Genomic DNA, 22752 nt, shown 5'->3' with positions numbered 1-22752 from the left:
TACAGTTATAAAGGAGGGTTTGCCCTTTATTTTAAAGAAAATTTGGGAATTTTATCTTTTGTAGAAAAAGAGAAAAAAATTGTCAAAGTTGGGTGTTTTTCAACGTTACGCTTTTTCGTGCAGTTTTTGACGATCAACCCTTATACAACTGTCCTACCGGGCAGTTTTAATACATCGAAATGAAAATTAACAATAAAATTATCCCTAGTTCAGAGTACAGTAGTGTCCTTGCAAAGGTATCATTTCTACATAATGTGAAAAATTCAGTTAATGTTGTTGGAGGTGGTGACATTGCTCTGGCACGTACATTTTCTGATGTAAAATACACACGCTGTCCATTTTCAAGATGTACTGCAAAATGAACAACCGTTGGATATCGCTCATGAATGGAAAATGATAAAATACGCCGTACAGCCTCATTGCTACTTATGTAGCGTCCCAGTTGATATTGGGTGACTTCATCGTTAGATGCAGTTGTATTTTCCACTCCAAACACTGCCATATCGCTTCCTTTGTTCACATATTTGCAAATATATTTTATAGCTTTCACTGAATTGCAGTACTCAACATTTATGTGTGCGTTATACGTTTTTAGTAGTAATGGAGAATATGGTACTACCCAACGATTATCAACATCAATAGTATTGTTGAGGACTTTTAGTTTAATGGATTTTCCACCATCTTCGGTAGATCGTCGTCGATAGAGTGGATAACCATCATTGCCTGTGATAGTTTCAGCAAGTAAGTCTCTAGGATACCGCTTTGTGCACTTTCCATCTGACATGCATGGTGAATTATTATTTAGTGAGCCACATGGACCATGTATCATATTTTTTGAGACAATATCGTGCAAGTCTTTATCAATTTCAATGTCTGGTATTTCTGCAGAGATGATTTCATCAATTCTGTTTGGTGTTATCTTTTCCATCATCCATATTAAAATATGCGCATGTGGTGAACCTCTTTTTGAAATATTTATTCACGTATTAATAATTAATAATTGCAAAAAACTGTTTTTCATGGTTACACTTATAACAAATATTACTAATTAAATGTTATTTTGATATTTTTGGGATATTTGTTCGGGAGCACCTAGAGCCCCAACTCTGATTTTAAAAACAAGTTTCAGAAACCTTCCCGGGGTTATACCTAATAATTTCCCAAATTTTCACGGCGATTGGATGTATGGTTTTTGAATCTATCGAGTACAGACAGAAAGACACACATTCATTTTTATATATATAGATTTACTATCAAGTATAACTTGATTACTTTGTATTAATTCATACTGTTTTTCTTAGTGCTGCACGAGACCGAGACAAGGCGAGACTTTATGCAGATCTCGCCTCGGTCTCGGTCGCTCAAATCTCAGTCTCGGTCTCGTCGAGATATCTCGGTTTTTGAATTTTTGTTTTAGTATTAAAAATGAAAAAAAAAAAAATGAACCCTTTGCACCATTTGCTCAAAAATCAGCCAAATATCACCGAAGCATGGATGACAGAAATAATTAATTATACCAAATTAGACCAAGCACCAGTAGACGTTGACATTTTAGAATGGTGGAAAACACTTGAGAATTCCTTCAAAAATTTGTCTAGAATGGCGAAAGATATTTTTTAGTATCTGTGCAACTTCAGTGCCATCTGAAAGATTATTTTCGCAAGCTGCATTGATAACGACCAATAGAAGATCTTCTCTAACTTCTGACTCAGTAAAAGCTCTTTTATGTATCAATGCTTGGGCAGAGAGTAACTTAAAAACGAAAATTTGAGGCAATATTTTTTAGATGCATAGATAGTCTTTTTTTTCAAATTCACTAATTCTAAAAAATAATTCAAATAATATCAAAGTTCAAAGTATTAGATTATTAATAGTGAAATTTATGAAATTGAATGAATGATATGAATAGTTAAATTATGTAATTCAAAGCCAAATAGATGTAGAATTATTGAACATATATAATAAAATCGTATCTTTTTAATAATTAATTCAATACCCGTAATGATTATTTATTAATAAAGAACACAATTTTATAATTTTGTAGCTAAAAATTAATATTTGAAAAACCGAGGAGAGACCGAGATTTCTCTAATAAATCTCGACGAGATATATTATAATGTCTCGATCTCGGTTGCTCCAGTCTCATCTCTACCTGAGATCGAGACTCTATCTTGGTACCGAGACCGAGATTTGTCTCGATTCTCGTGCAGCATTAGCTTTTTCTGTAAATTAAGCAACTAAGATAATTGGTGTCTGGTGATTTTTCAGTACACTGATGGACTGCATTCTTAAATTTTAATAAGTTTGACAGTTAGAAACTTTTATCATCAGAAAAATGAATATAAAGTAAAGGGAAAGAAACAGTGGTGATTATTTCGCAACAAATTGGTACTGGTTACCAGTAGTAGGTACTTTTTTATCTTAAGATAACAAAATAATTGAAAAATGTTAATAATTAATCAGCACAATAAAAAAAAAAAAACACTTGTAGCTGTACATCAATTTAGATACTGATAGTTTTAATTAAATTGTTTTACATAATCTTTCATTTTTTATATTTCTCTTAAATCAATCAAAGAAGATGAAACACCATAGATTTAAAAATTAAATACTTTTCTCTATTTTGCTGACTTCAATCCAAGTCATCAATAATTTTGTGTAGTAATGCAGCAACGATTAGTATCGCAACTTTCAAACAATGTTTAATTTTTGCAATAATAGTTTAACAAAAGAAATGCCAGTAAATTGAATTATTTTTATTTTTCTGAAGTTTAACGTTTAAAAAAACTATGACTAATTAAGTTTGCAAAAAGAAAGAAGTTAAACGTAAACGATGAAGTAAACTTATTTCAAAACTATTCCCTAAAAACCGTGACAAGTGAATTTATACACTTTTTTGTTAAAAATAAATTCTGGCTTGCATTCAACTTTTTTAAAAAAAGTTAAAACACATGTTCAATTGCATTTTTAACTTACTATTTTCGGCTGTTTATGTTTGGAATTCTCTTAAGATCAAGTCGTTGATTAGTCTAAATTTGTAATTAGTGGAATTTTAGTGAAAAAACATTTAGGATGAGTTAATTTAAGTATTTTTTTTTATCACGGTGGCACAAACTGAGTTAGTAGTTTTATTTCTAGATGCTTGGAAATTGAAGCAAATATTGGGCTTGCGGTAGTACGAGGGTTGGCTGAAAAGTAATGCACACATGCTTGCCGAGCGCGAACGAAGAGCTTCAAAAAGCGCGCGAGGTGGCATTTGGAAGTCACATTTCCCCTTATTACGTACGTGCAGTTTGAACTCGCTGCGTTCAGCCAGTGTATTTTTAGACGCCGAAGTATGGACACGTGTTACTGGTGCTATGTCACTGCGAGTTATACAGCGTGCTGTTATCCGACTTTCTTTTGAATATTTTGACAGGAGACGAATCATGGGTCCATCATTACGACCCAGAAGAGAAAAGTTGCAGAGCACTGAATATCGACATGCGTCTTCACCTCGGCCGAAAAAGTTCAAAACACAACCGTTCGCAAAAAAAAAAAAAAAAAATTCTTCTCGACTGTATTTTGGGATGCTCACCAAGTTTATGTGACCGATTTTCCTGGAACCAGGGGCAACGGTAAATTCTTCTCGGTACGTACAGACTCTAAGAAACCTCCGACGTCGAGATTGTCGTGTTAGAGGCAGCTTGGCACCAATAATCGGGTAATCTAAAGAATAGCTCCCCGGAGGTGTGGCCTGTTTATTTTTAGGGGGTGGGAAGTACAGCGCACCTACCGGTGAGATTTTAAACTACTTCCCGCCAATGAACTGTTTCGGATTGTGCGAATTTCGTAACTCTTATGTTTCGCGGGCAAGCGCAGTACACTTACTGCATAGTAACTGCTTCCTGTTTAATGTATTAATAGTTCCCGCGAGTGCCCTGTTTGTGACTTGAGGTGCCTTTTTTTTGTAACTTTATGAGTATGAGCGTTTTAAATTTGCAGTTTTTTTTTTAAATTAAAGCATGATTGTAGTGTGAGTGAGGATGGAGTAATGAATGTTATAAAATTTCGTTCGATTTTCTGGAGGGAGTTCGACAAGTATACCCTCCTCAGGAAAAGGACTCCACAGAATAAGGTAAGTTTCTTTTGTGTTGTTCTGTGTAATTATTGTAATGAATCTTGTGACACAAATTAAAAAATTGAGGGTGATTAGTTAGGTTAGGAGGGGGGTATGGGGAGCGAAGTCCCTCATTAAGAAAAAATCAGGGGGTGTTTAAATAGAAATATCAATCCTAAATAAATAATTCGAAGTGATTCTGATTCGCTGTTACCATATAACCCGCTAGATTTAAGTGTAAATATAAAATAAAGAAATAGTTTTATATTTATATTTGAATATGGCGGGTTCTATAGTAACAGCGAATCAGAATCACTTCGAATTAGGCCACTCCTCCGGGGAGCTATTCTTAAGATTTACCCCAATAATCTTACAACATGACAACGCTCGTCCTCACATCTCGCGCGGCGAAGCTGCAGAGGCTCTGGAAAAACTGAAGTTTGAACCAATTCCATACCCTCCTTATTCCTCGGATCTTGCCCCCAGCGATTTTTATTTGTTTCCTCTACTCAAGAGAGATCTCAAGGGTAATCACTACTCCTCAGACGATGAGGTGAAGGCAGCTGTCAAGTCCTGGATTCAAGAAAAGTCAAAAGAATTCTTCAGTGACGGAATGAAAAAACTTGTTTCACTTTGGGAGAGATGTATTAGCGTTAATGGTGACTACATTGAAAAGTAATACATAATTGTGAAGCTTAAGAATTGTACTTTAATATACTTTCTGTCCGAACTTGATAACTCTTTTCTTTCGCCCTCTCCTAGCATGTATGCATTACTTTTCAGCTAACCCTTGTAACTACACGCTAAAAAATATCATCGAAATAGAAATTATCCTTAATTATGTTTTTTGTTATAAAATTTTGTTTGAAAACTTAAGATTTTAACTTTTCGCCCATCTTTAGAGAGTGTCCTAACAGTTTTTTTTTTTTTGTAGAGAATTAAAAATTCTAAGCAATATTTTTCTCACCATTCATTTAGCTTCACTTCAAATATCATTATGTGACAAAGTTGAAGTTGAAGTTTTTTTATAAGAGCAAATTAACATTTTGTCAAATCGGATGCATCATGTTTAGAAATAAATGATTTAATGATTTAAAGATAAAGATGAATCTAAAAATGGCATTTTTCCGCAACTTTTTTCTGCCTGACACGACAAAAAAGTTTTCAGTTTATGCAGTTATTTTTCACTGTCATGGAATTTTATTCTGTAAGAAAAAGTCATGTGAGGTGTTCATGCCAGATTCTTTTCACGAGAAAGTAAAGAGAAACTGTCGCATATTGGCGAAAACTATTCGAAAGCGATCTTAACTTAATAAAAATTTGCTTGAAAATAAGGAATATTTTTTTTTTTTGAATAATTGGATAGCATTTTTGCTCAATATTCAAGTAACATTAGTAATATATTCTAAAAACCCCAAAAACAGTTAATAAGGTAAGAGAAAATAAAAGGTTTATAAAAATAGGTGAAAGGTATTGAAGCACCATTGTTAATACGCTTTGACAAGCCATGACTCGTCCTCATTGGACGGGGCGTGATTACACTAGAGGTGGGCCATGACCCGCCCACAGTCTGCAACCGTACTGCACTCTGATTGGCCAATACTTTAAACCTAATAATTTCAATGAAATAATTAATTTGATTTTTTTTTTCAACATTTCTCCCATAGGTATTTGATAAACTTTCGAATTAAGCACGAAAAAAAATATCCTTTAAAAATACGATAAATAATATTTCTTTTTTAATAACATTTTATGTTTTACATAATTATCGATAACAGAAACAAAAAACTGAAGAATTTATATTGTTTAATCGTGAAATAGATAAAAGAGGAATGGGCATATTGTAGACTTGTAAGCCGCCATTACATAGTCGGTAAGCTTACTTTATACTCCATCCGGTGGTGTACTCTAGTGGCACTTTTTATAAACATAAATGCAGTTTCTACATTAATATTTAACAATGTTGACAACTCACTAGATTTATATAGAACCATCCTACACTCATATTTAACTTATTTTTTACCGCATTACATGTAAGCTATGTATTTATTAGTCTCTATTATTTTGTCAATTTATCTACTACACATTGCCATGTTGGTAAAGTAAGTAATTTGAGCTACTTCTTTTCACCTTTGCTATTCCACTCTGGCGGAACCTCGTATTATAGGACGTTCCTAGATCAGAAAGATCTCACGTAAGGCGGCTGCATTACTCAGTTAATTTGTGAGTAATTGTTTTAGTCTTATGCATACATTACAGTAATTCTCACTTTAGGTTTTAACCAACCTTGGATTGTCTTGCAACTTATAAAGTGAGCTTATAAAAATAATTGATTAAATTTTTGCCAATCTCTGGTCCTAGGAAGAGCGGTGGGTGCCGGCAGATAGAGATATCCTATTCCCCTACAAGAGATTGAGAAAAAGACAACGAACTCATGGTAACTACTTAGGGATCTCCAAGGGAAATGCTAAGCTGTTGGAAATGATCAACTGCTCTGCATCCATCAACGGTTACAATGTCGGTCAGGTAAGCAAGGCCTGGTCACGTAAGCAAGGTCAGGTTAGAAGCAAGGCCTGCAAAGCTAAGATATATTGTGATACTGGGCTCAATTCCAGGTCTAGCTCTTGGATTTTATTTAATGGTTAATAAAAAAAAAAAATTAGAGTAAAGTATGTTTGCTAGTCTTCTCCAAGACACCTAATAGGTAGTTGGACGTAAAGCCGGCCTGAAAAAATAGGAATTCCTTAATGTCGACCTGAGAGACAAAGTGCTTAAAGTTATGCCGAAGTCTATTTTAACCGAGCTTTAAAAATGACAATATTTTTTCGGTTTAGTAAATTATCTATTTAATACAAAAACTTCACGGCACATCTCTCAGCAAAAAAATGCTGAGTACCGTGGCGCCCCGATTGCGAAACTCTCCTATAGAGTATTGAAGTTTAAGTGGACCTGGCTTCAATTACAGAAATTTGCTGATAAGAATCTTGAAAGAAAAGTACGATTTGTAGGAAGAACTCGAGCTTAAAATATTTATTTCCCGTGAAGAGTCTTTTAGATTCCTTTTTTTAAAAAAAGTTAGAAAACATAATTTATCCAATTAATCGTAACTTAGAAATTTTAAACATTTTAAGAAATTTTACAAAAAAAAAATCGAATAATAAGAAACTCTTCACACGTATTACGTCACCAATATATTTTAAATAATTTAATCTAACCACAATAATTAAGGTATCAGAATGATGCACTTAAGAAAGTTATCAATGACATCATCAAAAATCCAGCTTTTCTGGAAATCCCAACTTCAATTACTTAACTATTTCTGCAAAATCATTTAACAACCATGCGTCTTTTTAGACTTTTAAAACTTTTCTGTTTGCATTTTGACTTAAATTTTTAATAGCATTTATATTCGTATGTAGCCAGTTTTAAAATTCCAACTAGAATATTCAAGTTCCCTGTTTTGGCCCTGGATTTTAGTTAATTTGTCAATAAGAGAAGCGTAAAGTACGTTAGCTATCGCAACATATTTTTACATGGACGTACGCTAGTCCAGAAAAATATGCAACAATTTACCTATTTTTCACCTAATTATTTTCTTTATTTGTTCAGCGGCTTGGAATGGAATTGATGATCTAAAAGTGGATCACATATTGGGCCTGCTGTCTACAATATACTACTCTATAAACTAAGATTTTCTTAATCTAAAACGTTAACCTTTACAACTCAGAAGGGATATTTATAGAATAAAGCTAAAAAAAAACATTAAAACTAGAAAAAAAAAAAAAATATATATATATATATATCAACAGCGAGATAATGCACTAAAAAAAGATGCAGTAATAGAGATGTACACAATCCACCATAAATCCTTAGAAGCACAAGCCATATTAATTTCCAAATGTAATGAATACTTCAAGAAATTAAATAGATTCGGCTACTTAGACTATTGAGTTAGCATTGAAAAGATTAGTCAATCAGCTAAGGAATCTCCGGTAATAAATATTTCAAACTCATTAAATGGTGTACAGTCGAACCTCTCAATAACGGACACTGGCGGGGGAAAGCAAAGTGGCCGCTGTTTGGAGGTGGCCGTTAGAAGGAGGTAGGCAAGTTTCAGAATGAAAAAATATGGGGTTTTTTCCAAACATCTATTTAAAAATTGTTTATTATTAATAGATTTAATAACGTAAATAATTGCATAATTATTTAGCAAAATGATATGCATTAAGTTTTTCTTAATTATCCAAAAAATTTATAGACTACATATTATTGACTTAATTAATAATTTTTATAATAATCATCACATTTATTCATAACAATAATAATTTATGGTAAAATTATCATCATACTATCATCTATTATTAGAAAAATAGAACAAACCTTTCGGCAAGTTGACGATGGCTCGATTTGGTTTTTGCAAAATCTCCCAACACATTTATTTTCTCTTCTAGAGTTAACCACTTTCGTTTGAGAGACATATCGGAAAAAATAATATTGTTCGTCCAAAGTTATATTGAAAAATGAATAAGTGGTACAAGATGTATGTAGCTTATAGAGGAAACTTTAGGAAAAACCAGAAAAAAAAAACAAAAGCTTGAGAGGGGATAATTCTTTTTATTACCGCGTCAAACGAACTTTTAATAATAAGGTGGTCGTTGGTGGGAGGTGAAACATATAATCCGTACCCCAAAATCAATGTCCACGGTCGCTATGTAGAGTTAGACGGAGGTTCTTTTATACAGTAAGTGTATAGGGGTAAAGCAGGGAAATCCAAAAACAGCCCGTAAATGGAGGTGGCCGCTAGTGAGAGTGTCCTTTATGGGAGGCTTGACTGTATCTCATTAAATTCTAAAACCAAGAAAACTGCTCACATTCTAATATATATAATTGAACTATTTCAAAAAATATTTTGGTAGTATGCGAGTATTAAGGAAAAGAAAAAACGTAGAATACCTACGTAATTTATATTTTTAAACTAATGGCGTTACTAAAAGCCTTCTTACAAAATGAAAAGGATTATTTGACTTCATTTTTTAGTCACATTACTTTTCATTATGCGAGATTATTTTGAAAAACAAATAAATAATCAGTGTAATCTTAATCTTATCTCTTGACAAATAAAAGATCCAAACAACAAAAATAGCATTTAAAATAGGTGTTCAAATACAATAATTTGTTTAATTTTGATTTATGTAAGCTCTTAGAATATTATTTTTGAGAGATCTTCGGAAGAATTTGGTCAATAACTGCTATCTTATTTAAGCTCAGATAAGCGAAATTAATGGATGCAATTTTTTGATAGGGATTATTTAAGTGGGAGGCTATTCTTCCTAAATCCTTGGATAAATTCGAACATTGTAAAAATCAAATAGCAGTAAGATGTAAGAGAGAATATTTTTTTCATTTTTTCAAAAGTAGCTGCGTTTGCATCTCGTTTTGATGAACATTCAGCTCTGAGAAGATTATCTTTGAGTGGTAAATGTTTTTCTCTGAAATTCCTGATATATTTTAATGTCCATAGGCCTACTGTGTGCAGTACATCTAAAGTGGAGTTCAATGACGTATTGGCCAACTTCAAATTTTCCACTGTTCTTGAGTGACGTCACTTTAATTTTTTTTTCTAAAAACATTACTTTTTTTTGCAATAAAAATGTTATTACTCAAAAAGTTTTAGTCCGAATTCGATTCTGATGAGACGGTTAGAAAGACAGATAAATTTTCTAAAAATTGACACCATTTCGAAGTAAAAGCTATTCTCCAAACAGCCTCAATCTTACTCCGAATGCTGGAAAAATAAAAGTAATCGAAATTTTTAAGAGAACTCAATAGGCCCTTATGTGATCATTATCAGACCTAGGTGCTGGCACTTTTTTTTATAAAAATTTCCTTGCCTAATGGGGCTTTCAAACGGTATATCATTTTCCAGGATTCTTTTTTTTGTCTTCGTATGAGAAATTACGTTTGTTTTTGCAAGAAAACGTGTTCACGAGCACACAACAGTGTTAAGTTTTTTCAAGTTGTTTAATTCATTGAAAACTCTTTTAGATGGTAGACAATTTTTAAAGTAGATTGTCTTAAAATAAGGAAGTCAAAGGTTACAAATTGCACTTTAAACATTTACTTCTGATCACACTGAAATATTTGAGGAAATGTTAGGAATAGTTATTTATTTAACAAGTGTGGAAAGTAGTACTTTTCCTCACACGAAGCAGGGTTTGCACGCACGAGCGAGCGAAGCGAGTGCAAGTGTGAGGAAAATACTTTACACTCGAGTTAAATATTATATTTTTTCTGCAACCATTAGGGTTATTAACTAAAAAAAGAAAAACTAAACAGGAATCACTAGAATCCATTTTAAATTTCTATAAGGTAACACTATAACCTTTTTAACTGTTATAATTAAAAATATCTAATTATTTATTAAAGTATTATTTTTATTTCTATATTCCTTTCAATTTTTATTTTATTTTTAATATTCGTTTTTTAATTATTTAGTTACGTTAAATAAGCTTATTAAAGTTTTACAGAAAATATTTATGTTAATAACAAAACTTCTTATATCAAGGAAGCACAATAAAGTTTTTCCACTCACTAGTGAGGAAAGTGACACTAATGGGAATTTTTCCCCACTAGTGAGGTAAAGTTGGGCATTACACAGCTGATTTTAATTGAGTAATGAGAACATTCCTACATGGTTGCAGAAAAATATTTTTAACAAACACCTTAACAGTGCACAAGAGTACTAGGGTCCCAATTGGTATCGAGATGCTGTTTCCTAAGAAGAGCAAGATTTAAGGTGGCCAGTAGAGACTGGACTCGAAACTGGTCTTGCTACGCCAGCGTTCTGTTTACTGAGCCTTTCCCAATACCCCAAAAAATTAGTTTTAATGGAAAAACAAAAAGAAATTTTACTTACGGCTGATTCATATAATTTTTGTAGCTCATCGTATAACCACATTTCCACAGCTAATCGTTTCCTAATTAGTGACATCTGATGAGAACCATATTTTGCTGTTAAAAACTTCTCTCTTCTTTCTTTAACTTCACCTTTTTCACTAAAATTTACATGTAATCCTTTACCAGGACTTCTTTCCGTACTGGCAACATCTCCTCTGGCCGCTCCGCTGCGCATCACACTGTTATACGATGAAGCTACACCGACTTCCATTGTGAACACTGAAGTTTTCTCTGAGGTGCCTGTGGTCTGCAACAAAAAAAGAAAACCTAAGTGTAAGATATAACTGGATGACAGGGTTTGTTTACATCATAATCTTTCTTTAAAAAAAAAAAAAAAAAAAATAAACATGAACAGGAAATGGTACAAAGAATCTTTCTGCTGACCAAGCAACAACAACCAGTCTGAAACTATAACATGGTTGACTCATTAAGGAAATGAATCATTACGAACAAATTTAGAAATAAATAAATGAATAAAGAGGTCGTTATAGTTACATCCTAGTCAAATTAAAGTTGTATTATATCAATAAATAAATACGACTTGTATAGTTTTCACTTTCAGAAAACATTAATGATAAACATTTCTCTTATGTGAAAAAGAGTTCATCGAACATTTAAAAATATTTCCTTCACAGTATTTTTTGATTTAAAAAAACAACCAGTTTAATTCAATATGTTTCCCCTTATACAATTAATATTAAATTAAAAAGCAATAAATTCACGGATAAAATATAATTACTGTTCCATTATTTTTGGTGACTGAATAATAGTTTCAATAAAATGAAAAATTAATGCCAGTTTCAGTCAATTATAAACTTTATTATGCCCAACTTTCGACCTAAGGACTAGGTCATCTTCAGGGCTGTGGAACATATTTACAGTGACTTAACAATTATTATATTACAATGAATATGTATAATGTAACGAAAATTTATAATAAACTGTTTTACATCATTAGAGGGTTGATGTGGCTTCAGTCTTGTCTGTTCAATGACTGAATGTGATTGGTTTTGTGAGTGATTCTGTTTGGTTATAAAAAAAGTCAGTGTTGCCAATTGTCTAGTATTTTGCAGTAAATTGGCGTATATGTTGTTTAAATTTTTGGTGTCAGTTTTGAAATTTAGACTGTTTTCTGTCTTAGATATGTATATCATATCAAGGATAAAATATATTTTATCCTTTAAAATAATTCTAATTATCTTTTGTTAGTTTAACGATTTCCTTGAAAAACCAGGACATACCATTTAATATGAATTACTTGGCAATAATCTTTCCTCAACGTTAGTTAAATTAACTGTGTCAAACTATCGATAAGAGCCAAAAACCTTATAAATAAATTATGACGATAAACAGTCTATTTATGGATGCAAAGTCGGATACCTAATTAGGTGCCACTTAATGAGTTTCATTTAATTGTAATCAGTGAAAAAGATTCTTATAAATATCATTTCTAAGCAAAAACAAAACAAATAACAGAACAAATCAATCGATATTAACCCCATCTAGCCTATAGAGTTTATTTATTTATTTTTTTGGTTTACACAAATGCAGGATGAGGGAGAAATGTAATCGTGAAAATTTCCTGTTTTTACAGGCTTACGAAAACAAGGTATGTTTGCGCGTAGCCTTTTTCATCTGGGAACAAAATATCACAAAAAAATTAAAGCCACAGAATTATTTTCGAAAAGAAGGCGCCACGATAGCCGAGCGGTTAGAGGCGAGACCTGCAAAGCTAATTATGAATTGTGGTACTGGGTTCGATTCCCGGTCTTAGGCCTTGGAATTTATTTAATGGTTAATAAAAGAAATTTACAGTAAAGTAAGTTTGCTAGTCGCCTCCCGTCCACGACACCTAATTGGTAGTTGGACGTTAAGCCTCACCTGAAGAAAATAGGCGATTACTTTACTTTTATTTTCGAGAAGGGGTGTCCAAAAGGCATTGGGAAAAGGTCCTATCCAGCCGAAAAAGGCTCCTATCCAGCCGGAAAAGGCTCCTATCCTGCCAGAAAAGGCTCCTACCCTGCCGGAAAAGCTTAAATGTTATTTTACCATTAAATAAATTGTCCGATTAATGTTTCGACCAAAATACGTCAATTGGGAAGGGCTACTAACTTCTTTTTTTTAAAAAACTTTGTATTCCACTACAGTGAAACAGCTTTGAAACTTCTAAGGGTTCTCTAATTTCATTTGGAACTTCTTCCCATGAAAACTGATCAAGTGCTCTTTCAAGTAAGAGTGGGTAAGAGGTCATTGTGGTATAAAAAAAAATGAAATTGTTGACAAACTTGCAAAGGAAGCCACCAATAGTGGGGAAATGTCTAACTATAAATTACCACACACCGATATCAAGCGTATAATTGCAAAAGCAGCACTACAAAAATGGCAGACAGATTACAGTAATGGTAATAAAGGAAAATTCTATAAAACTATGGCAGATCAGTGACCTAGACAACCATGGTTTATAAGGGAACTGTCACTAATAAATGGGTTATTACGACAATAAGCAGGCTGAGAGCGAACCACGCGGTGTGTGGATCGTATCTACACAGGATCAACAAAAGGTCCTCTCCTCTTTGCGTAGATTGCAATGAGGAGGAGGATTTCAAACATATAATAATGATATGTCCACGTTATTTGGTAGAAAGGAAACGAATGTTTGACGATATATACAGGTATTTAGATGCAACATTTTGCTACGAAGACATAATATTCTCCAGCAATATCTATGTGCTTAAATCTATAGCAGAGCTAGCTATGAAATGTGAATGTACGAGGGTCGTTTGAAAAGTCCGTGCAAAAATAAAAACTACTTAATTTTTTGAGGTAAACCTTTTTTATTTTTCAACATAGTCTCCTTTTAGGCTTATCCACTTCGCCCAACGCTGCTCTAGTTTGTTGATCCCTTCCGAATAATAGGATTTGTCCAAGTCTGAAAAATAGCCATTCGTTTCTGCAATAACCTCCTCGTTTGAATAAAATCTTTTTCCCGCCAGCCATTTCTTCATATTGGGGAACAAATAGTAGTCCGAGGGAGCCAAGTCTGGAGAATAGGGGGAATGTGAAACGAGTTGGAACCCTATTTCCATCAATTTTGCGACCACAACTGCTGAGGTGTGAGCTGGTGCGTTGTCGTTATGGAAAAGGACTTTTTTGTGGGCCAATCGTGAGCGTTTTTCTTGCAGCTCGGTTTTCAAACGGTCCAATAACGATGAATAATATGCACCTGTAATAGTTTTACCCTTTTCCAGATAGTCGATGAGGATTATTCCTTGCGAATCCCAAAAGACAGTCGCCATAATCTTTCCGGTCGAAGGAACGGTCTTCGCCTTTTTTGGCGCAGATTCCCCCTTGGTAACCCATTGTTTAGATTGTTCTTTGGTCTCAGGAGTGTAGTGATGTATCCATGTTTCATCCACAGTGACGAAACGACGCTTAAAGTCCTGCGGATTCTTCTGGAACAGCTGCAAACCGTCCTTGCAACACTTCACACGATTTCGTTTTTGGTCAAGCATGAGCAATCGCGGCACCCATCTTGCGGATAGCTTTGTCATGTCCAAATGTTGATGCAAAATATTATGTACCCGTTCATTCGAGATGCCCACAGCACTAGCAATCTCACGCACCTTCACTCTTCTGTCATCCATCACAATATCATGGATTTTGTCAATGATTTCTGGAGTAGTAACCTCAACAGGGTGTCCAGAACGTTCAGCGTCACTTGTGCCCATATGGCCACTCCGAAAATTTGGAAACCACTTATAAACTGTTCTAATCGAAGGTGCAGAGTCACCATAATGTTTATCAAGCTTCTCTTTAGCCTCCTGAGGCGTTTTGCCTTTCATAAAGTAGTGTTTAATCAACACACGAAATTCTTTTTCGTCCATTTTTTGAAAATCACTCGACTTCCTCGATTCAAACGAATGCCAAACACAAAGAAATAGACCGATCTGGCTGAAACTTGGTGTGTGTTCTTCCAAGAGATGCTACTAACTAAACATAACCTCGATACACGCCAGTGGTGCTATCTCTCTGACTTTGCACGGACTTTTCAAACGACCCTCGTATTTAAAAGTTATAGAATGAATGGAAGAAAATGATTAGAGAAGGATTACGTGATTTTAATTTCGGTTAAGCTATAAGAATGGCAGGAGCACAGATACTGCTCCATCCATTAGCTGTAGTCTAATGTGCGAAGCGAATGCATTTATAAGTAAGAATGGAGAGTGAGTGATATTATAGTGATAAGCACCTAGACTATGCTGGCTGTACGGCGAAAGCCAATGCCAAAAAAAAAAGGCAAAAAAAAGTAAGAGTAATCATAGGCATTCCTTTTCAAAGCCCAGAACCATGATGAGCTACGTTAGAACGATGAAAGCTTCAAAATTAAAGGCACTAAATATTGACTCTAGCACTATCTTTCCGAGTTTAAAAGATAAGCGAAGTTTAAAGGGCGACCTCTTCGCATTCCACCTTGATTAGTCAAACATTCATCGAACAATCTGATAAGATAAAATCATAGATTTAAAAAATTCTATCGATGGAATTCTGTCAACAAAAGGAACCTTCAACTACACAGGAAAGGTCCATATACAAGAAAGGCTTTATAACCCAAGAGAAAGGTTCTTTATTAGCTTTACAGGTCGCAGCGGTGCACTTGCCACACCCTTTTATTCACATCCATTTAACTATGTACCACCAAGCTATCGTTACCAGCCTACTGCATAGATTCACTGCGCTACGTTTTGATATAACTTGGTTTGTTTGTGCTAACTTGATTATTTCATTATTTATTTAAAGCATGTGAACAACTAAAGTCACCTTTGACCGGAGTCTATTCAGTACATTGTACCGCATTCTGGACAATATTCTCTCGTTACGGACGACACCTCTTATGAGAGGGTCTTATGGAGAGCAAATATCCATTTTATTTTCGTTCTATTGTGGTGCACTTAGTTTTACAGTTACAATTATTATAATATATGGAACATATCAGTACCATAGCAGATTAACTTTTGTTTTTATCAATCATTATAGCAACCAATTCTATCGAATTATTAATTATATAACGAGCAGAACTGTGTGAGAAGCGGGAGTTGAAATCGATACTACGGCCATTAATCCAGATGGTTCCAGACTTCATGAGGTTGTGTGTCTCTGATTCAAATCCTAAATCTATGCTTCCCCATAACCCCCAATGTCAATGCTGAGGAACAAAATATAATGTTTTTAAATTAAAGATTATACAACTAAGACAACTGGGTGGACCATTTTCTCCCTTAAAATAATATAAAAGAAACCTTTCAATAATTTCACGAGAAACCTACTATAAAAGAATCAAATAGGTACAAATGGTGGATCCCCATTGGAGCACATAAACGGGATATAGAATTTTAAAATAAAAAGTAAAAGTAAAGTAATCGCCTATTTTTTCAGGCAGGGCTTAACGTCCAACTACCAATTAGGTGTCATGGACGGAGGCGACTAGCAAACATACTTTACTGTAAATTTCTTTTATTAACTATTAAATTAAATCCAAGGCCTGTGACCGGGAATCGAACCCAGTACCACAATGCATATTAGCTTTACTGGTCTCGCCTCTAACCGCTCGGCTACCGTGGCGCCTTAAAATTTTAAAATATTTTATTCACAACATCAACTGGAGCAATTTTAGCCCACTTTTTTAAGCTTTTTATGTAATTTCAGGCTTAAAGAGAAACGCAAATGGAGAATATAATAGATTTACAAAAAGTTTTAAAAACATACACATTTGATAAATCTTTTTAAACTTTTGGGCCAAAGTAACTCTGAAAATTGAAGAATATGCAGCACTTAATATCTGGTATTCTTGCACAATGTTTTTAAACAAAAATTCTCAAAATTGCTACTTAAAACAAAATTTAAAACTTTAAAATAGCTTTAACCAAATGTTCTTAATGACAAGTACCAAATGTTCTTAATTAAACACCACTCTGTACCTGCCCAAATCCAAATTAAGTTGAATTTGAATGCAATATATATACGAGGGTCGTTTGAAAAGTCCGTGCAAAGTCAGAGAGATAGCACCACTGGCGCGTATCGAGGTTATGTTTAGTTAGTAGCATCTCTTGGAAGAACACACACCAAGTTTCAGCCAGATCGGTCTATTTCTTTGTGTTTGGCATTCGTTTGAATCGAGGAAGTCGAGTTATTTTCAAAAAATGGACGAAAAAGAATTTCGTGTGTTGATTAAACACTACTTTATGAAAGGCAAAACGCCTCAGGAGACTAAAGAGAAGCTTGATAAACATTATGGTGACTCTGCACCTTCGATTAGAACAGTTTATAAGTGGTTTCAAAATTTTCGGAGAGGCCATATGGGCACAAGTGACGCTGAACGTTCTGGACGCCCTGTTGAGGTTACTACTCCAGAAATCATCGATAAAATCCATGATATGGTGATGGATGACAGAAGAGTGAAGGTGCGTGAGATTGCACTAGCTGTGGGCATCTCGAATGAACGGGTACATAATATTTTGCATCAACATTTGGACATGACAAAGCTATCCGCATGATGGGTGCCGCGATTGCTCACGCTTGACCAAAAACGAAATCGTGTGAAGTGTTGCAAGGACGGTTTGCAGCTGTTCCAGAAGAATCCGCAGGACTTTAAGCGTCGTTTCGTCACTGTGGATGAAACATGGATACATCACTACACTCCTGAGACCAAAGAACAATCTAAACAATGGGTTACCAAGGGGGAATCTGCGCCAAAAAAGGCGAAGACCGTTCCTTCGGCCGGAAAGATTATGGCGACTGTCTTTTGGGATTCGCAAGGAATAATCCTCATCGACTATCTGGAAAAGGGTAAAACTATTACAGGTGCATATTATTCATCGTTATTGGACCGTTTGAAAACCGAGCTGCAAGAAAAACGCCCACGATTGGCCCACAAAAAAGTCCTTTTCCATCACGACAACACACCAGCTCACACCTCAGCAGTTGTGGTCGCAAAATTAATGGAAATAGGGTTCCAACTCGTTTCACATCCCCCCTATTCTCCAGACTTGGCTCCCTCGGACTACTATTTGTTCCCCAATATGAAGAAATGGCTGGCGGGAAAAAGATTTTATTCAAACGAGGAGGTGATTGCAGAAACGAATGGCTATTTTTTAGACTTGGACAAATCCTATTATTCGGAAGGGATCAACAAACTAGAGCAGCGTTGGACGAAGTGTATAAGCCTAAAAGGAGACTATGTTGAAAAATAAAAAAGGTTTACCCCAAAAAATTAAGGAGTTTTTATTTTTGCACGGACTTTTCAAACGACCCTCGTATATATTTTGGCAGTAGGCCAAAGTGATTCCTTTAGGGCTCAATTTAGCCCTCTCCACTTCGAATAGTGGTAGTGAATGCTATAAATAATTTTTTAATCTCTTTCGGTAAAACTAGATTATCTACTAATTTTTAGGGAAATTCCCATGACGCTGCAAACGGACATTGAACGTGAAAAACTAATGTTCTTGTTCCAAGATACAGAAATTGCGATCAACATTTTCAAATAAAAAAACAAACTTATCATCTTTAAATTAGCCAGAAATACAAGTTATCTATTCATATTGATTTCAATACTTTGAAATGCACAAGGACGCATTAAATGGGGATCCCAGTTAATAAATAATTAAAAAAATAAGAATTTTGTGAATGGAACTGAAGTATTTTACAATATGGACATGAAATACTAAATATTTAAGAAGAAAAATTACAAAAATTAAATCTAACCTGCCTAACCAAACGACACTGAAATTGTATCTAGTCGTAAATAGTTATAGAAGAAGAGGGGTGGGGAATGTTGGAGAAAGGGAACGTGAACTTGACTAATGTCATGGTAGCCGAGTGTCATCAACCAGTGGAACAAAACGAACAGCTTCAGGCAATACTGCAGCTCAGGGACATTCGACATCGAATACAACAAAAAATAAAACTAATTCCAATTATTAAACTAATTCTACAAGGCTACATTGGATTTTGCAATTGAATAATTCTTGTATGTTTTATCTCAAATAATGAAATTAAAATACTTTATTTTCTAATTTTATTCTAAAACTTTTTAAAAAATTAATTAGAGCGAATCGATTTCTACCTAACGTTAAAAATTTATAATTTACCTTTCTAGCGGATAGGTGGCAAAGAGAAAGTCACGTTAATATTTCTCACCAGAAAACATTTTTGTTTTATACTCTATTTTGTAAATTGTAATATACAGACGAACCTCTCAATAACGGACACTGGCGGGGGAAGCAAAGTGGCCGCTGTTTGGAGGTGGTCGTTAGAAGGAGGTAGGCAAGTTTCATAATGAAAAATATGGGGTTTTTTTTCCAAACATCTATTTAAAAATTGTTTATTATTAACAGATTTAAAAACGTACATAATTGCATAATTATTTAGCTATATGATATGCATCAAATTTTGCTTAATTATCCAAACAATTTATCCAAAAACTACATATTATTGACTTATTTAATAATTTTTATAATAATCATCAAATTTTTTTGTAACTATAATAATTTATGGTAAAATTATCATCATACTATCGTCTATTATTAGAAAAATAGAACAAACCTTTCGGCAAGTTAACGATGGCTCTATTTGGTTTTTGCAAAATCTTCCAACACATTTATTTTCTCTTCTAGAGTTAACCACTTTCGTTTGGGAGACATATCGGAAAAAATAATATTGTTCGTCCAATGTTATATCGAAAAATGATTAAAATGGTGCAAGATGTACGGAGCTTATAGAGGAAACTTTAGGAAAAAACAGAAAAAAAAACCAAAAACTTGAGAGGGGATAATTATTTTGATCACCGCGTCAAACGAACTTTTAATAATAAGGTGGTCGGTGGTGGGAGGTGAAACATATAATCCGTTCCCCCAAAATCAATGTCCGCGGTCGCTATGTAGAGTGTCCGTTAGTCGGAGGTTCTTTTATATAGAAAGTGTATAGGGGTAAATCCAAAAACTGGTCCGTAAATGGAGGTGGCCGCTAGTGAGAGTGTCCTTTATGGAAGGCTCGACTGTACTTAATTTTGAAAATAGCCTTGCATTATATGAAAGCTCGCAAGCAATAAATTTACTGATAATCTGTCTTCGCACATACTGAATTTAATAAATTGTTTCTTCATGCTGCATAAATTTGTATTAAAATCTATTTTATTTCAAATGTAGGTGGAATCGCTTTTTGACGTGTACAATGATAACCTAGATCATTCAAAACCTTCTGGAAATGCTTTAAGCCAAACCCATCTAGTGATTATAACTGTTCGGAATATTAGTTAACAGTTAATTTACTGCAGAAAGTGAATATTGCATGAGTTTCAATAACCAGAATAATGACGTCTCATAAATCCAATAAAATAATAAAACATGATTACTAGATTGCAATATACTTCTTATATAAGAATTTACCCAACACCAATCAACATTAGATCCTCTATTTCTGTGCTTGATTAAATGCTATTATTAGCAATACATTCGCTATTTCTATTCTGCAAACGGTCTCATTAAAACAGTTCAATCACTTACTGTGAATTAATTCTATCATTCATACGAGGGTCGTTTGAAAAGTCCGTGCAAAAATAAAAACTACTTAATTTTTTGGGGTAAACCTTTTTTATTTTTCAACATAGTCTCCTTTTAGGCTTATACACTTCGTCCAACGCTGCTCTAGTTTGTTGACCCCTTCCGAATAAAAGGATTTGTCCAAGTCTGAAAAATAGCCATTCGTTTCTGCAATCACCTCCTCGTTTGAATAAAATCTTTTTCCCGCCAGCCATTTCTTCATATTGGGGAACAAATAGTAGTCCGAGGGAGCCAAGTCTGGAGAATAGGGGGGATGTGAAACGAGTTGGAACCCTATTTCCATTAATTTTGCGACCACAACTGCTGAGGTGTGAGCTTGGTGCGTTGTCATGATGGAAAAGGACTTTTTTGTGGACCAATCGTGGGCGTTTTTCTTGCAGCTCGGTTTTCAAACAGTCAAATAACGATGAATAATATGACCTGTAATAGTTTTACCCTTTTCCAGATAGTCGATGAGGATTATTCCTTGCGAATCCCAAAAGACAGTCGCCATAATCTTTCCGGCCGAAGGAACGGTCTTCGCCTTTTTTGGCGCAGATTCCCCCTTGGTAACCCATTGTTTAGATTGTTCTTTGGTCTCAGGAGTGTAGTGATGTATCCATGTTTCATCCACAGTGACGAAACGACGCTTAAAGTCCTGCGGATTCTTCTGGAACAGCTGCAAACCGTCCTTGCAACACTTCACACGATTTCGTTTTTGGTCAAGCATGAGCAATCGCGGCACCCATCTTGCGGATAGCTTTGTCATGTCCAAATGTTGATGCAAAATATTATGTACCCGTTCATTCGAGATGCCCACAGCACTAGCAATCTCACGCACCTTCACTCTTCTGTCATCCATCACCGTATCATGGATTTTATCAATGATTTCTGGAGTAGTAACCTCAACAGGGCGTCCAGAACATTCAGCGTCACTTGTGCCCATATGGCCACTCCGAAAATTTTGAAACCACTTATAAACTGTTCTAATCGAAGGTGCAGAGTCACCATAATGTTTATCAAGCTTCTCTTTAGTCTCCTGAGGCGTTTTGCCTTCCATAAAGTAGTGTTTAATCAACACACGAAATTCTTTTTCGTCCATTTTTTGAAAATCACTCGACTTCCTCGATTCAAACGAATGCCAAACACAAAGAAATAGACCGATCTGGCTGAAACTTGGTGAGTGTTCTTCCAAGAGATGCTACTAACTAAACATAACCTCGATACGCGCCAGTGGTGCTATCTCTCTGACTTTGCACGGACTTTTCAAACGACCCTCGTACTTACCACTTATATTCGCGTCGCGTATAACTCGTAAGAATTATAGTTTTTTCATAGTAACCTCCGCTCTTGGTTGCTACTTTCCTAACAAGTTTACCATTACTTTGTATCTTCTCGCAACCAAGTCTCCTGTGCGTATATTATATTCTATACATTTTCCATTTTCATTACACTAAGTGTAATACTACAACTTTTGAGAAAATAAAAAGTATTCTTAAGTGAACATGTAGAAAATATTGAAATGAATTATTTCTTAGTAAACATTGTACTTCAAGAAAATTTAGAAACGTGAACTTTAGTAAGAGAAAATCGAATAAGTTTTTTCAATAAATTTTATTAAATTTGATTTTAATGTAATCAGGAACAATCAATTTTATTTGTCTGTTCTAGAGATGATAGATATTCACGAGAAGTTTTGATTTTTAGAGAATAACAAATTTCAAATTTAAATAGAAGTATCCTGGGTTTTTCATTTAGAGAACACGTTTTATTTGCCACGATTTCTTATTATAAATATCATAATTATTTTCATTTTGATCCATTCAAACTTGAATGAACACATATTTAGCAAGTCCTTATGAAAACACCATAATGAGTGTTTCAAATATTGTAATCTAGCTCAATTGGCTGAGTTTCAGTAAAGAAGCCAGTGCAAAAGGAGTACGGGACCCATAAAATTATAATGTACAATACAACTAAATAACCAAACTCTTTACCAGTGTAAAGATAACTGTCTTTGCAGAAGATTAACTAAATATAGTTTGAAAAAGTTACTGAATAAGTGTTAATTCCTGTCAAGTATACTTCCGACTAAATTCTGCT

At 34.3% G+C, this 22752-nt stretch overlaps 1 protein-coding gene across 3 annotated transcripts in view; it reads right to left on the bottom strand.

The window, feature by feature from the left end:
• The window catches only part of LOC141456729 (protein phosphatase 1 regulatory subunit 14C), a 271924-nt gene that overhangs the window by 50295 nt on the left and 198877 nt on the right, over positions 1-22752 (bottom strand). For all 3 annotated transcript variants that reach the window (XM_074132981.1, XM_074132978.1, XM_074132980.1), the window contains one exon: positions 11016-11303. In XM_074132981.1, coding sequence (XP_073989082.1) covers positions 11016-11267 — 252 coding nt within the window. In that variant the 5' untranslated portion in view covers positions 11268-11303. The remainder of the gene's footprint in view (positions 1-11015; positions 11304-22752) is intronic.

Source organism: Rhodnius prolixus, unplaced genomic scaffold, assembly GCF_049639745.1.
Source record: "Rhodnius prolixus isolate KJV_2025 unplaced genomic scaffold, Rpr scaffold_10, whole genome shotgun sequence".
NCBI classification, from domain to species: domain Eukaryota; kingdom Metazoa; phylum Arthropoda; class Insecta; order Hemiptera; family Reduviidae; genus Rhodnius; species Rhodnius prolixus.
The sequence above is the reverse complement of the archived record's forward strand: the minus strand, read 5'-3'. Positions and strand labels throughout refer to the sequence as shown.